Raw genomic sequence first — 16,548 nt, forward strand, 5'->3', positions numbered from 1 at the left:
AGTCTCATTGAGATAAAAAAAAAAACCTATTTTCCAAGAGAGACCTGGCCAAAATAGCAGCACAAAGTGTCAGACATCATTACAACATATAACACAAAGCACCACAGTTTAAAAACATACATTTACACATTGAGCAGGCAAGAAATATTTTGGAAGGTGTGGTGCATCTAAGGGTCAAAACATTGACAGCCCCTCACTTTATTGTCCACCAGAGATTTGAGCCTAGCTTTGAACTCATTCAAGAAGACCAGCTCCTGCAGTTTCATGTCCATTTGGAGCTTCTTCCAAGTGGTGGCACGAGCTACACATCCTTACCTTGTTTGTGTGTGATTTTCACTTATGTTAGTTCTTTAGATTTATTAAACAGGAAATGAGAGACAATGTTGGTGATTGATTTGCTGTTTTTACAGAGAAGATGGACTCAATCTCAGGGCCTACTGAAGACAAGGAGACCACAGAATTAGAGTACAAGAAGCTACCAGAACTGGAGGTCAGAGTTCACTCCTCTTCTTCTGAGATGTTTCTTAATTGCCCTGTCTTTTATCCTTCTTATCCCTCTATCTTTTACTGTCTTCATACTGTTCTTTTCCCCTACATCTAATTGAATCGTTCTTATAATTCAAAACATATGCCACCTTCTAACTATCACCTTTTAATGTAAACTGACTCTCTCTCTCTCTCTCTCTCCCCATCTGTGATGGTTGTCTCTCCAGACTAATCTAAGCACAGAGTCATCTTCCCAGGTAGAGAAGACAGACAAGGCTGCTGACAGTGATGAGACAGTGAAGGGCAGTACAGAGGACAAACCAGTCTCCTCAGAGGAGAGTAGTGAAAGGACAGACACACCCTCCACACTTCCAGAGCCATCCACCAATCCTAAAGATCCTCCATCCAAACAGACAGAGCTGTCGTCCAATCAAAGCTCACCAAAAGGTGAGTGGTGCATTACATGGTTATTATGATCCAATGAGATGTAAATGGTTAATGTATTGGCTTTGGTTTGTCCCACCTCATAAAAGTCAGTTGTGACATTTCTCTGTTTTGATTTGGCCATGTGTCTGTCTATGACCCCCTAGCGGAGCCTTGTAGAGAGACAGAGAAGTCTTTAGATAAAGGAGACAGTGATCCTGCCCCAGCCAAACCTGAGGAGAAGGAACTGAAGCCAGGTAAATGCAGAACAAGAAAAACCTGAAAACCTTCTCACTCTTTGAGTAGCAAGAGTGAAAGACACATTACTGTATATTAGTGAGGCAACACTTTTTCCTGAGGGTGGAACTCAAAAATGGAATCTAGTCAATCCATTTACTTAGTTTTTTCAGACGAGCCCAAGAGTGAGGACATGCCAGTGCCCGAGGGTCGGCTGAATGGTGAGAAAGAAGCACAGGAGGAGACAGAGGACATCAGGAGGGAGGTGGAGAAGAACGGCTTCAAAATGAGGTTCATGTTCAACATCGCTGACGGAGGCTTCACAGGTGAGGGATGAGCAGGAGATACAGGTAGTATAATAATTTAATATATGCCATTTAGCAGACACTTGTATCCAAAGCACTTATTCGTGCATATATTTTTTGTATGGGTGGCCCCAGCAGGAATCAAACCTACAATCCTGGTGTTACAAGCGCCATGCTCTACCAATTGAGCCATACAGGACAGCTAAGGTATAGGAAGGAACACTACATGTTTGGTCAGGTCTAATGTTTGTTAATCTCTGTCAGAGCTACACACCCTGTGGCAGAACGAGGAGCGGGCCGCTGTGTCATCTGGGAAGATGTATGACATTTGGCACCGTCGCCACGACTACTGGTTGCTGGCTGGCATCGTAACGTATCCTTCCTCTGCATCTTACAGAGCTGTTCAGAATTCACAGTGCACAGTAATTCACTTGTCTGGTCTCAGAGGAGCTGAAGTCTTAAAGCTATTTGCGATGTGAAGTTCTTTTATAATGTTTGTTTTCACTGACGGGGGAACCTCAGACATGGCTATGCCCGCTGGCAGGACATTCAGAACGACCCACGTTATGCCATCCTCAATGAGCCCTTCAAGACTGAGATGCACAAGGGGAACTACCTGGAGATGAAGAACAAGTTCCTGGCTCGCCGCTTTAAGGTGAGACGCTTCTTGCTGTCATACAAACACATTTGTGAACATCCTGAATCTGAATAGTGGGCAAAACAACATTCATTCATTCAATCTCTCTCTCTCTCTCCCCCTCTCTCCCCCTCTCTCTGTCTCTCTCTGTCTCTCTCTGTCTCTCTCTGTCTCTGTGTGTGCATGCTGGGAGCATTTTGTAGTTGAGAGGCAGTGTGGAGGGCTCTGTCCATACTTATTTTCTTTTTTTCTATGGTGGAGGATTAAAGCAGTTAGTTTAGTGGTACCCACTTTTTTTTTTTTTTTTTTTAAGTTAGGGAGGAAGAGGACAGCGTTTTAGTTTCTTGGGGTTTGAACTAGAGGTCGACCGATTAATCGGAATGGCCGATTTAATCGGGGCCGATTTCAAGTTTTCATAACAGTCGGAAATCGGTATTTTTGGGCGCCGATTTGCCGATTTATTTTTATTTATTTTTACACCTTTATTTAATTTTTATTTAACTAGGCAAGTCAGTTAAGAACACATTCTTATTTTCAATGACAGCCTAGGAACGTTCTGCCTCAGATTTTTAACCTTGTCAGCTCGGGGGATCCAATCTTGCAGTTAACTAGTCCAATGCTCTAACACCTGATTACATTGCACTCCACAAGGAGCCTGCCTGTTAGCGAATGCAGTAAGCTAAGGTAAGTTGCTAGCAAGCATTAAACTTATCTTATAAAAAACAATCAATCAATGACTGTCATTGCTCCAATGTGTACTTAACCATAAACATCAATGCCTTTCTTAAAATCAATACACAAGTATATATTTTTAAACCTGCATATTTAGCTAAAAGAAATCCAGGTTAGCAGGCAATATTAACCAGGTGAAATTGTGTCATTTCTCTTGCGTTCATTGCACGCAGAGTCAGGGTATATGCAACAGTTTGGGCCGCCTGGCTCTTTGCGAACTAATTTGCCAGAATTTTACGTAATTATGACAACATTGAAGGTTGTGCAATGTAACAGGAATATTTAGACTCATGGATGCCGCCCGTTAGATAAAATACGGAACGGAATAAACGTTTTGTTTTCGAGGTGATAGTTTCCGGATTAGTCAAAGGTATATGGTTTAGAGAGAAATAGTCGACGCGTTATAATTCCTGTAATAACTTGCGGCTGAATTTGAAAGGGGTTCCTTCGTTATTTTACCGTTCATGTCTTCCATAAAGAATGTCTTGATCTACTTCAAATAAGGTCTGTGTTTCGTGCAGGCTTAAACCGCCTCGACGTTTTGATACCCGTGTAAATCTCACTAGGATAAGGTAACGTTTGTCAACATATTTTCATAAATCCACTCTACAATTTTTTTTATCTTCGCTTATATTTAGCCAATATTGATCAGAGTTACCTTGTCCTATGGATATCTACACAGTTATAAAATTGGCACGGTGATATAAGCCTACACGAAACACAGACCTTATTTTAAGTGAATCTAAAAATATCCTATGGAATAAATGAAGGAACCGCTTTTCAGATTTTGCTAAAAGGTGTCATGGGAATTATGACTCGCACTTTGGTTGTCAATTCTTACCATGCCCATTATTAAAATAGGATTTCCTGCATATAGAAATTAAAGTTTTTGTTTTCAACATTCATCACAGGTTACTTAAACTCTATTTTTATTCAAACAGTTGAGAGTATTTGTCTCCTAAGCAGACTCTTCAGTATCATTGTCACTTCAGAGCTGTGTGTGTATTTATGTATTATATTAAGTTAAAATAAAGCTGTTCATTGTTCATTCAGTATTGTTGCAATTGTAATTATTACAAAAATGTGTGTGTGTGTATGATATATATATATTACTTTTTTATTTTATTTTTATAAATCGGCCGATTAATCGGTATCGGCTTTTTTTGTCCTCCAAGTATCGGTATCGGCATTGAAAAATCATAATCGGTCGACCTCTAGTTTGAACGGTGTGGTGTGCGCGATGGCTTCACAGCCTAGCGCGGAGGAGACACTGTCATTACGGCATGGATTCAGGTGTGTTCCTGAAAATGGAGTTAAGGTGGAGGAGGTTCTGCTCGCGGTCAGTGAACAGGTAGGAGCTGAATTTTATACATTCTGCATCCAGAATGAACAAAGCTTTGGTTCTGTTCATGAAAAGAGTAAATTTAGTGTGTAGATTGATTGCTAGTGGAATATTTGTAAGGGATGTGGTGGTGCCGATTTCTCCTCTTTCGACTCCTTCGACTAGGGTGGTAGTTGCGAATCTGCCTCCATTTATTACGGATGATCAAATCTGGAAAGAGCTGAGTCGGTTTGGTAAGTTTACTAGTTGCTTTCGTGTACTGTCGGCAGGTTTTCAGGCAGATGCCGTTAAGCAATGTTTCGTTCCGGAGGCAAGTGTTCATGTTTCTGAATAACAATGAGCAACAGGTAAATGTGCATTTTAAAGTGATGCATGGGGAGGAGCTCTACGCGGGGTATGGCTGCACAGATAGTCTACGTATGAGGAGTGTGAGGATTTGGGGCATAAGAGCTTTCCGTGCCCACATAAAGACCGTAGACAAGGTGAGGGTACAAGCGCCAGTGGGGGAAAAATCGAGGTCAACATTTAGGGGGCCATGGAATCGCAGGCCGCAGTGGCTGGGCCTAGTCATGCTATAAGATGGTGGTATAGATGAGGCTGGGCCTAGTCATGCTATAGCTATTGGTGTAGATGAGGCTGGGCCTAGTCATGCTATAGATGGTGGTGTAGATGAGGCTGGGCCTAGTCATGTCATAGATGGTGGTGTAGCTGAGGCTGGGTCTAGTCAGGTTATGCTAGTGGATGAGGAGAGTATAGTGGGGAAGGGTAAGCGACTGGAGGGGTGTGGAGGACGGTGTCAAGCGGAAAAGGAAAAAGGGGGGAGAAGAAAGGAGGTGGGAGGGGAGAGGCTGGTGTGGTCAAAGGCACTAAGGAACCTTTGCCTGGTGCTGGAGGGAGGCCCCAGCTAGAGAGAAAGGGCAAGGTGGTCAGGATGGGAGATGGAGATGAGGAGGAGGAAGGTGAGTCTGAGGAGGTGGACGATGAGGATGCTTTCTTTTCAGACTCCTCAATGGGTCCAGAGCTGAGAGGCAAAGGGTCAAAGTACACGGTGAGGGAACTGTCAAGGTTCCTGAATGAGACTAAAGGGAAAAAGGTTCATCTTGAAGCTTTTTTTTCCACGATCCCGGAAAGTTTGTAAGATCAGTACAACACACTATGAAAAATGAGGGGCATGGTGTCCTCTCACCTGGAAACGTTTTAGGTTGAGGAAGTAGGTCACAACCATGTGTAAGGGTCTACCTTCAGACACTGTTTAGATTAATACTTTTTTTCTGGCACTGGGGCTTTTTGAGCTTTGCTATTGGTCTTATTCTTTGCTGGCTTTTCTCCCACTTCTTATGGAGACTCTTCGGGTAGGCTTGCTTAATATAAATGGTGCCAGAGATGCGTTAAAGAGGAGTCTGTTGGGGTGAATATGTAAAACAAAACAAAAAGTACAGTTGTTGTTTCTGCAGGAGATCTATAGTGATGTGGTGAATGAAGTCGATTGGGGGCTCTGGTGGAAAGGGAACAAATGTTCCATGGAACAAATGTTAGTGCAGGGGTGGCAGTCCTTTTTGCACCGGGTCTGGCCGTAAAAATCTGCTCCTCAAGGGAGGTGTGTAGGAGTAGACTGCTTGTAGTAAAATCAGAAATTAACAGCAAGGGTTTTGTCCTTATAAATGTGTATGCGCCTAACACAGGGAGAGAGAGGGGGCGTCTGTTTGAGTGTCTTAGACAGGAAGTCTCACAGGTAGTGCCTGAGGAGACGCTGGTGGTTGGCGGGGACTGTAACTGTACGATGGATTATACAAAAGACTGAAATGGGGAGGAGCCTCATTCAGGCTCAGTGGGGGTGTTAATAGCAATCATTAAGCAGTTTGACCTAGTGGATGTTAAGAGAACTAGACATCCCAACACAAGATAGTATACATGGGTGAAGGTCTTTAGGGCTAGGGTGAGTGCAGCCCGACTCGATCGGTTTTACATGTCCAGGAATCAGAGCAATAGGCTGTTGGGCGCTACCATTCTCCCGGTGGGTTTTTCAGATCACCACATAACCATGGCTCGGCTGTCTATTTCACCAGGGCCTGGCAGGGATCCTATTGGAAGTTTAATGTAAAGTTCTTACAAGATGACACTTTTTGCTCAGGCTTCCAGACTTTTTGGGAAAAATGGGGGCATCGAAGAGAGGAGTATCAGTCTCTGAGTCAATGGTGGGATATTGGAAAAGTCCAAATTTGGCTTTTCTGTCAACAGTATACAGCTCTCTCATCCTCAGAGGCTAGGGGGAACTTGAGCATAGTATCAGTGAAGTGGAGGTAGATCTGGCGGGGCAAGGCAATGTAGGCCTTCAGGCTAATTTAGCTGAATTACGTAGGGACTTGGGCAGTTTACATAGGGACCTTAGTATAAAACCGTGGAGTTTTATACTGAGTTGTTTATGGCAGAACTGTGTGATCCTATGTGTGCTGAGGTTTTGTTTGCAGAACTCCCTAAGCTCTCTCTGGCACAGAGGTATGAAATGGACATTCCCATGAACTGGCAGAGGCCGTAACCCAAATGTCCCCCGGCCGTGCACTGGGGGTCGATGGACTCCTAGTAAAGTTTTATAAAAAATTCTGGGGAATAATTGGACTAGACTTCTTTTTCGTGTTGCATGAGTGCATCGGTGTAGGAGAGTTGCCATTAAGCTGCCGTCGGGCTGTTCTGACTCTCTATCCCAAAAAAGGGGACTTGTGTGAACTTGGGCGGCAGGTAGTCTAGTGGTTAGAGCGTTGGGCCAGTAACCGAAGGGTTGCTAGATCGAATCCCAGAGCTGACAAGGTAAAAATCTGTCGTTCTGCCACTGAACAAGGCAGTTAACCCACTGTTCCTAGGCCATCATTGTAAATAAGAATTTGTTCTTAACTGACTTGCCTAGTTAAATAAAAATTGCTAAATATATTTTTTTAAAGAACTGGAGGCCTGTGGCATTGCTCTGTGCAGACTACAAGATATTTACTAAGGTCCTCGTTTACAGACTGAAGTCCCATCTGGACTCTATAGTACACAAGGATTAAAAATGTAATTATTGTGTACCGGGACGCTCATTCACGGAGAACTTGTTCTTAAATCAGGGACATGTTGGACTTGTCGAGAGTTTCTAATGTAAACTTTGGACTGTTCTCATTAGACCAAGAGAAGGCATTTGATAGAGTGGACCATGAGTATCTGTTTAATGTGATCTTTGGGTTTGGGGAAAGGTTTTTGGCTTGTGTGAAGATGTGTATCCTGGGGCGTCATGTATGGTCAAGGTGGGAGGGGGGCTCAGTAGGCCAGTCGGTGAGGCGGGGCATTAGACAAGGATGCCCTCTATTGGGGCAGTTATATACACTAGCCATTGAGACTTTTTTTGGGCCTCCTATTCAAGAGACTGCAGGGAGTTGCTGGACAGGCATGGGTGTGTTAACCTCTCTTGGGTACGTGAGACGTTAGCGTCCCACCTCTTCAACAGCCAGTGAAACTGCTGGGCTCCAAATTCAAATCCAGAAATACTCATTATAAAAATTCAGAAAACAAAACATATTTTACATAGGTTTAAAGATTAACTTCTTGTGAATCCAACCACGGTGTCAGATTTTAAAAATGCTTTACGGCGAAAGCATACCTTACGATTATTTGAGAACATAGCCCACTAGACAAATCATTACAAACAGTAACCAGCCAAGTAGAACCGTTACACAAGTCAGAAATAGAGATAAAATGAATCCCTTACCTTTGATGATCTTCATATGGTTGCACTCAGCAGACATTCATTTACTCAATAAATGTTCCTTTTGTTCGATAAAGTCTCTTTATATCCAAAAACCTTCGTTTTGTTCACGTGTTTTCTTCAGTAATCCACAGGCTCAAAGGCAGTCAAAACAGGAAGACAAAAAAATCCAAATTGCATCCGTAAAGTTAATAGAAACATGTCAAACGATGTTTATATTCAATCCTCAGGTTGTTTTTAGCCTAAATAATCGATAATATTTCAACCGGACAATAACATCATCAATTTAAAAGGTAAACAAGAAAGGCACTCTCTCGGTCTCGCACATGAAAAAGCTCTGTGACACTTTAGGGTCCACTCATTCAGACTGCTCTTACTTCCTCATTTTTCAGAATACAAGCCTGAAACAATTTCTAAAGACTGTTGACATCTAGTGGAAGGCATAGAAACTGCAATTTGAGTCCTAATTCAATGGTTACTGTAATGGCATTGAATAGAAAATTACAAAACCAAAGAAAAAATACTTCCTGAATGGATTTTTCTCAGGTTTTCGCCTGCCAAATCATTTCTGTTATACTCGCAGACACTATTTTAACAGTTTTGGAAACTTTAGAGTGTTTTCTATCCAAATCTACCAGTTATATGCATATCATATCGTCTGGGCCCTAGAAGCAGGCAGTTTAATTTGGGCATGCATTTCATCCAAAATTCCAAATGCTGCCCCCTACCCTAGAGAAGTTAACAGGCATAGCATTGTCGGCGTTTGCAGATTACGTTTCTGTGATGGTCAGGGATGGGCAGGATATGCAGGCACTAGAGACTAGTCTGAAGGTGTACGAGGGAGATTCGTCTGCTAAGGTGGGGCATGGAGGGATATGCCCCTCCCCCTCTACTTCCAGGGGGTTTGAAGTGGGGTTGTGAAGGGCTTAACATTTTGGGGGTGTACCTGGGTTCGGAGAGGTGGGTCAGGAAGAACTGGGAGGGGCTGTCACAGGCTGTGGTATTAAGACTGGCCAGGTGGAGGTGGCTCCTGTCCCAAGTGTCATATAGAGGGAGGGTGCTGATAATCAACAATCTGGCGGCATCTTCCCTGTGGCATAAACTGGCTGTCCTCAACCCTGTCGCCGGTCTGATTTTTACTAAGGCCCACACAAGAAGGGGGTGTGAAGCCTTGGCTGTGGGTGTGGGAGGAGCCTGTCTTCCACAACCTAGCCATCCTTTTGAGATCGGTTCAGTCGGCCTCCCTGCAGAGGCGACTGATGGCAGCGGGTTTACTAAGGCTGGGTGACCTGCGGCTGCTGGGAGAGGAGGTGTGGAAAACCCTGGAAGTCCTGGCACAACAAACAGGACTAACATCTCTTAGGCTGCTGGAGAGATTCCTGGGGGAGGTCCAGGAGGCACTGTCTGAGCCGGTAAGGGGGGTGTTTGAGCGGCCAAACGGAGAGGGGCTACCAATATTTCCGCCACTGCAGGTGACGGCAGAAACTGGGGACTGGCAAGGGGGTCTGGACGACTTGTTAGATTTTAACACTCCGAGCCTGGCGGAGTTTGGGGGGGTGGGTGGGAGGTAAAGCCTTCTACAACCTCTGCATTAAGGTGAGGAACATTAGGAGCCTAACAGGAGTGAAGGCACATCAGTGGCAGGGGGTATATGGGGCGGAGAGAATGGTGGGTCTTAGATGGAGGGGTCTCTACAAACTTCCAGTACCAAAAAGGTCAGGGGACTTCCAGTGGAGGGTTCTACAAGGAGCCCTGGCCACTAACAGCTGGTTGGCATGGGTCGACCCGGGAGTCAGACAGGGGTGTCCTTTCTGTGTCATGAGTGAAACTGTGATTCATGTGTTTTCTGTGTGCACCAGGTTAATGCCATTAATGTCTCTGTTGGAATGTCTGTGTGAGAGGTTGGGAGTGGAGTTTACTGTCGGGATGTTTATAATGGGGTACAGGTATTCGAATAAGGAAAAGGCCAAATGTGTGTTTCTGTTTGCTCAGGCAAAGTTGGCTATTTAGCTAACAAGGAGGAACAGGGTCAAAGGTGGAGGGATAACAGACACTTTACTATTACTTAATGGGATGGTCTCTGTGCATCTTAGGGTGGAATTTGAGTTCTATAAAATTATAAAAAGTGTGTAGATGTTTCAGGAGATATGTTGTGTCGGGGGGGGCTGTCTGTACAGCTGGAGAAGATGGGTTGGATATACGGTTGTAGAAGCAGTGAGGTTTTGGTTAGTCTAATGTGTTTTGTATCGTGGGGTAGAGGGCAGTACAGGGGATATTCATTTTTTAAAGGGGGAGGGGGGGGGGGGGGGGGGAGTTTTTAATCAAATTAAATGAGGATGTATTATTAAAGAAAGACAATGTCAAAAGTCTCTCTCTCTTTTAGCTGTTGGAGCAGGCTCTGGTGATAGAGGAGCAGTTAAGAAGGGCAGCGTACCTGAATATGACCCAGGACCCCAACCACCCGGCTATGGCCCTGAATACCCGCTTTGCTGAGGTGGAGTGTCTGGCTGAGTCCCACCAGCACCTGTCCAAGGAGTCTCTGGCCGGGAACAAGCCAGCCAACGCTGTGCTGCACAAAGGTCTGTCATCTCCCAGTGTGTACACAGCAGCAGGACTAAAACACTGTCTACAAACTCAAGATCTGGGTGAATAAAAATTAAGTATTGCATCAACTGTAGATAAGATTGGATACATTAGTGCATTCTTGTCATTGACGGTGTCTGTGTGTTCCAGTACTGAACCAGCTGGAGGAGCTGCTGAGTGATATGAAGGCAGATGTGACGCGGCTTCCCAACATGTTGTCCCGGATCCCCCCGGTGTCTGCTCGTCTGCAGATGTCTGAGAGGAGCATCCTCAGCCGCCTCACCAGCCGCGGCAACGAACCTCCGCCCCAACAGGTACTGTACAGGCATGGGCTCGGTTATGGTGATAGGTGGCTTAGGATTGGTACAATTAGGTTTAGTTTGGTTGGAGCAAGGTTAGGTTCCGGGTACTGTAGGTTTGGCTTGGTTTAGTTGGGGTGGTTTGGTTTGGTAAGTCATTTTGGTTGATATCGTCATTGACAAGATGTGTAAATTGTGTTCTGTACTCTACCTCCAGCCGTTCGGCCAGAGCTCATTTGCCTATTCCCAGATGTACAGCACTGGTTTTGGGGGCAGCTTCCGGGGGCCTGCGGGAGGAGCCATGGTCAACTACAGCCAGATGCCCCTGGGACCATACGTCAGTGGTAAGAGGCCTGTCTCTGCATGACTGTAGGTCTAACTGTAAGATGAGATGTTCCTTATCTGAACAGCCGAGGACAGAAACTGCAAGATAACTGAAAAAGATGGAGCACTGTAAGATGAAATGCTGCTCTGTGTCCCTTTCTAATAATATGTTAGGGAATGAAAAGCTTAAAATGTTTTATGTGGGTCATTTATTTTTCTGAGCACCCTTTCTTTGGTATCCCTGTTTGATATCCCTTCACCCCCCCACCCCCTCCCCCCAAATTATTCCCCCCCGGGGCCCCCTCTTCTAGTGTCCAACGGCCCCCCACCCCCGTCCAGCCACCTGGACAAGAAGTCCTGCGACCCTCTGAGGGACGTCACCACCCCTGACCTCAAGTCAGGCAAGCCCAGTGATGTCATCTGTATTGAAGATTAGACCAGCTACCCCAAAATTGATCTGGAGTCAGCCAAGCCCAGGGATGTCAACTATTATATAAATGATTACAGAATCTTCGCCCCCCCCCTTCCTCATCCTCCCCTCCTGCAAGAAGCTCTCTGTCTATTGATCAGAGGATAAACCTAGGAATAATACACAGATGTATTTATCTATCATATCAATTGCACTTCTATCTTTCGAGGATTCTTCAACATACTTCATGCAGTAGCTATTTGCTTTTATGACTTAGGTTGGTGAGTCAAGCAGAGGAACTGTCTATTAGGATGTGAGAGTCAAACGACCTCAGACGCCTGGCTTCTGCTAACTGACACGTGGAAGGGAAGTGATCTTATAGAATGACTGGAACCGCCCTGTCTGAAGGGGAAAGTATTGGCTACAGGAAGAGCTGCAAAAAGTGAAAGTACACATGGTGGATGAGCCGGTGGAGGTGCCAATGCTCTGGAGCTGCTGTAATGAGAATCATCTGTGTCTATTCATTGACTTTAGGCCTGGCTCTGCTCCTTCATTCTGGGTCTTTTCCTTCTGCGTTCATCTTTTGCCTATTCTTTGTGCATCGGGACCGACCTCTGCTGGAGCAGTGTGCTTTAGCTACGTACACATAGAAGGAAAATAGAACTATGAAGGCATAAGGCTCCCATCCTAGAATTATAGAGATCATAAGTGGGTGCTGATACGGCAGCCAATTCTCTCATTTTGTTTACTACGTGTTTGTTTTTATAGTTTTATGGCAGAGCCTTGAGTTGGAACTTGTAAGAATAAGAGTGACTTTAAGGAAGTACAGCTACACTATGCCTCAACCCCTAAAGACTGCCATCTCCCGCCTCTGGAGAAAGTGATCCTAGTTACAGAGCTGCATTAGCTATTAATATACAGGGGTTCTCCCTTGTAATGTACATAGTTCAAGAGACTGCTGTTTATTTTGCCTTGCATAATCATTGTGAATTTGATGTATACATGCATAAAACTGTAACAGGCTGGATTAGTGCAAAAAGTGAAGATCACATAGAAGTTACTAGCCTATTTCAGCAAATGATACGGTACATGTATTTCTTTAATATTTGAATGTGATTATTGGCCAAACTCCGGGGCCATGAATAGTGTGTGCTATAAACAGAATCTCCTCCTGTCTGTCATATGGTTGGGATGTCAAGCTAATTGTGTGCTGGACATGGTGCTGGATGGGAGTAATTATGTTGCCTTTAACACATATAGTTATTGTGTTATAGTTCCCCAAAGCACCTCCTTCCCTCCCTCTTCCATTGTGAGAAATTAAAAACTAAAAAGTGCTTATGACACTACGTCACCTTTTGGCCTAGGTTTCATGTTTGCCATGAAATGTGCGTTATTGTGTGTGCTTCTTTTTAAGGTAAAGTGTTATTTCAGAATGTACTGCTTTAGTGCCACTTAAAAGAGGTCTGCTCACTCCATGGCCCTGATGGCTAATGTCCCAGATTGTATGCTTGATAATCTTATAAATGGGCGGAATTATTTCCATTGAGAACTGAGGGCAGTGGTTGAATAAGATAGCTAATTCAATCATCAATAGATTATAATCTTCATAGAGGTTTTGATAGCCAACAAGGACCAAGGTTGGATAGCCATACAGTAAAAGTATCAAAAGCTGTTTTTATTTTCTTGTTGTTTGATGTTTTGTTTTATATGGGTTCCTTGGAAGGGAACTGTTTATTGCATTACGTGTTGTGAGGACTAAACCGTATCAGAGCGACAGCATGGATTCACTTGACAATACTTTTTTATTCCATCTGTCTGCTAATGTGATTGTCCAAAGTGAAACTACCATTTTATATGTTCAATGAGACTTCATTTGTTGAGATTTTTCATGAATGTGTGTATTACATTTACTCATTGAAAACCTTAAAGGCCCCAGTGCAGTCAAAAACGTGAATAACCTGTGTTTTATATATATTTCCACACTATGAGGTTGGAATAATACTGTGAAAATTATGGTAATGCCCTTTTAGTGTAAGAGCTGTTTGAAAAGACTGCCTGAAATTTCAACCTATTTTGGTGGGATGGAGTTTTGGCTTGCCTGGTGTCATCACCAGGCGGTAAATTAGTTAACAGACCAATTAGAAAGAGAGTTCCAAACCTCTCAATAACAGCTAGTTTTCAGTTTGCCCTCCCCACTCAAGACCACTCCCAGACAGTCCTGGCAAAATTCTTGCTTGAGATATTGCTCTTTGCTAAAAAGCTGTTTTTGTTTCATTTTTATCATTTTAATCGAAAACATTCACAGTAAGGCACTTAATTGTTACCCGGAAATGATTTTATATTGAGATAAGAACGTCTGCATTGGACCTTTAAATGCGATGTTTGCTCTTATTTTTCTTTCAAAGACTAGAAGCATTACACTACCGTTCAAAAGTTTGGGGTCACTTAGAAATGTCCTTGTTTTTGAAAGAAAAGCACATTTTTTTGTCCATTAAAATAACATAAAATTTATCAGAAATACAGTGTAGACATTGTTAATGTTGTGAATGACTATTGTAGCTGGAAACGGCAGATTTTTTATGGAATATCTACATAAGCGTACAGAGACCCATTATCAGCAACCATCACTCCTGTGTTGTGTTAGCTAATCCAAGTTTATAATTTTAAAAGGCTAATAGATCATTAGAAAACCCTTTTGCAATTATGCTAGCACAGCTGAAAACTGTTGTGCTGTTTAAAGAAGCAATAAAACGGGCCTTCTTTAGACTAGTTGAGTATCTGGAGCATCAGCATTTGTGGGTTTGATTACAGGCTCAAAATAGCTAGAAACAAAGTTCTTTCTTCTGAAGCTCGTCAGTCTATTCTTGTTCTGAGAAATGAAAATATGATTTGCAAAAGAACAGAGACACTGGACAGAGGAACTCTGCCTAGAAGGTTGCCTCTTCACTGTTGACGTTGAGACTGATGTTTTGTGGGTACTATTTAATGAAGCTGCCAGTTGAGGACTTGTGAGGCATCTGTTTCTCAAACTAGACACTCTAATGTACTTGTTCTCTTGCTCAGTTGTGCACTGGGGCCTCCCACTCCTCTTTATTTTCTGGTTAGAGCCAGTTTGCGCTGTTCTGTGAAGGGAGTAGTGCACAGCATTGTACAAGATCTTCAGTTTCTTGGCAATTTCTCGCATGGAATAGCCTTAATTTCTCAGAACAAGAATAGACTGACGAGTTTCAGAAGAAAGGTCTTGTGTTCCAACCATTTTGAGCCTGTAATCGAACCCACAAATGCTGATACTCAACTAGTCTAAAGAAGGCCAGTTTTATTGCTTCTTTAATAAGGACAACAGTTTTCAGCTGTGCTAACATAATTGCAAAAGGGTTTTCTAATGATCTATTAGCCTTTTAAAATGATAAACTTGGATTAGCTAACACAGCGTGCCATTGGAACATAGGAGTGATGGTTGTTGACAATGGGTCTCTGTATGCCTATGTAGATATTCCATAAACAATCTGCCGTTTCCAGCTACAATAGTCATTTACAACATTAACAATGTCTACACTGTATTTCTGATCAATTTGATATTTTAATGGACAAAAAATGTGCTTTTCTTTCAAAAACAAGGACATTTCTAAGTGACCCCAAACTGTTGAACGGTAGTGTACCTATTTGTATTGTTTTTAATGACACGGCTATAGCCCTCATGTGGAGGTCTTGAGAAAGGAATTGTGAATGGACTGTCCTGAACTGAAGAGATTAGTGTATACAGGGTGTGATTGTAGCTCTGCTCTATAGGCTTTTTATATGAATGTTCTGAGGTGCTCTGTTGGCTGAATAGTGTTACTGCACAGTGTCTGCCTGTGTCTGACTGTCTTCTCAGACAAAGCACTTTACCTGAAGTTTAACTGAATGCAGTATCACACGGCCTTGACTGACCTCATTCAATTACAAACACAACAATAGATATTGGCCAGTTGAGATAGGAATTCCTAACAAATAGGGCACATGTCAGTTCTTAGGCTACTATTTTGCCCCCAATTTAGTGCGTGTTTATCAGTGCTGTTCTGTCCATGGAGTGTACAGTCCCAGTGTTTCTGTTCAGCCTGTTACTCCATTCGTAAGTCATATGAGGGTCACTGTGTGGACTAGCTATAGTGTAGGTTTGGAGAAGACCCACACACCTTGTCATTGATTGAAATAGTGTTACTGGATAGCAGCATATAACAACGCTATGTAAATACTAAGATTTACAGTGCTTTGTCTCTCTCATACTCTTATCGATCATGTACCTAACTACACAGTATGCATGAGAGAAACTGAATGTTGCAGGGTAGTTGCCATATAACTGCAATGTGCGCACAGGATGTGTTCAATCAAATCCACATGTCTGTTTCCTTACGGAGTGCTAAAATGACTATGAAATGCAATCAAACTGAAGTCAGTATGAATGTAATGTGTTTGTAAGAAGGCCTTAGTCTAATACTATAAATATATTTACAGTGTATGTACATGCTTATAAACAAGGCTTCAAAAGCTACCAAATGACCCTGGTAAAGGCACCTTTGTTGCAGTGAATGTACAGCATGTGAAATCTTTTGTATGAAGGTTCACTTTGGTAAAGTTCCGAGATCGTTGCTCTGTGTAGCTAGCTTTGAGAGAGACATTGAATTCAAGCAGTGTTATAATGGTACAGATGTTTGTGCTAAATTGCAAATGAATGAAAAAAGTGAATTGTCATCTTTTACTTTGTACTCTGTGTATTTGTTCAATGTGTTTTAATAAATCCTCTCAACAACAATAGACATACCTCATTGCTTAAATGCACATCTGAGAAAATAAGCTAATTCTCAGTTTGAGTTTGTGTGAGCTGTGAAGTTATATATTTTAACTTCTCTAGGATATGTGGGCCAAAATCCAGAAAAAATGTAGCGCGCCAAATTCAAATATATTACTATAAAAATCAATCTTTCATGAAATCACACATGAAAGACACCAAATTAAAGCTACACATGTTGTGAATCCAGCCAACATGTCTGATTTCAAA

General features: G+C 42.9%; 1 protein-coding gene across 1 annotated transcript in view; it reads left to right on the forward strand.

Annotated features, from left to right (window-relative positions):
* LOC120059418 (chromodomain-helicase-DNA-binding protein 5-like) overlaps window positions 1–11,537 on the forward strand; it is a 39,068-nt gene extending 27,531 nt beyond the window's left edge. The window contains 9 exon segments of the mRNA XM_039008457.1: window positions 411–496; window positions 732–933; window positions 1,077–1,166; window positions 1,311–1,472; window positions 1,716–1,852; window positions 10,279–10,474; window positions 10,629–10,792; window positions 10,995–11,121; window positions 11,413–11,537. Coding sequence (XP_038864385.1) covers window positions 411–496; window positions 732–933; window positions 1,077–1,166; window positions 1,311–1,472; window positions 1,716–1,852; window positions 10,279–10,474; window positions 10,629–10,792; window positions 10,995–11,121; window positions 11,413–11,537 — 1,289 coding nt within the window.
* The last annotated feature ends 5,011 nt before the right edge of the window (window positions 11,538–16,548 follow it).

Source organism: Salvelinus namaycush, chromosome 2 (genome assembly GCF_016432855.1).
Source record: "Salvelinus namaycush isolate Seneca chromosome 2, SaNama_1.0, whole genome shotgun sequence".
NCBI classification, from domain to species: domain Eukaryota; kingdom Metazoa; phylum Chordata; class Actinopteri; order Salmoniformes; family Salmonidae; genus Salvelinus; species Salvelinus namaycush.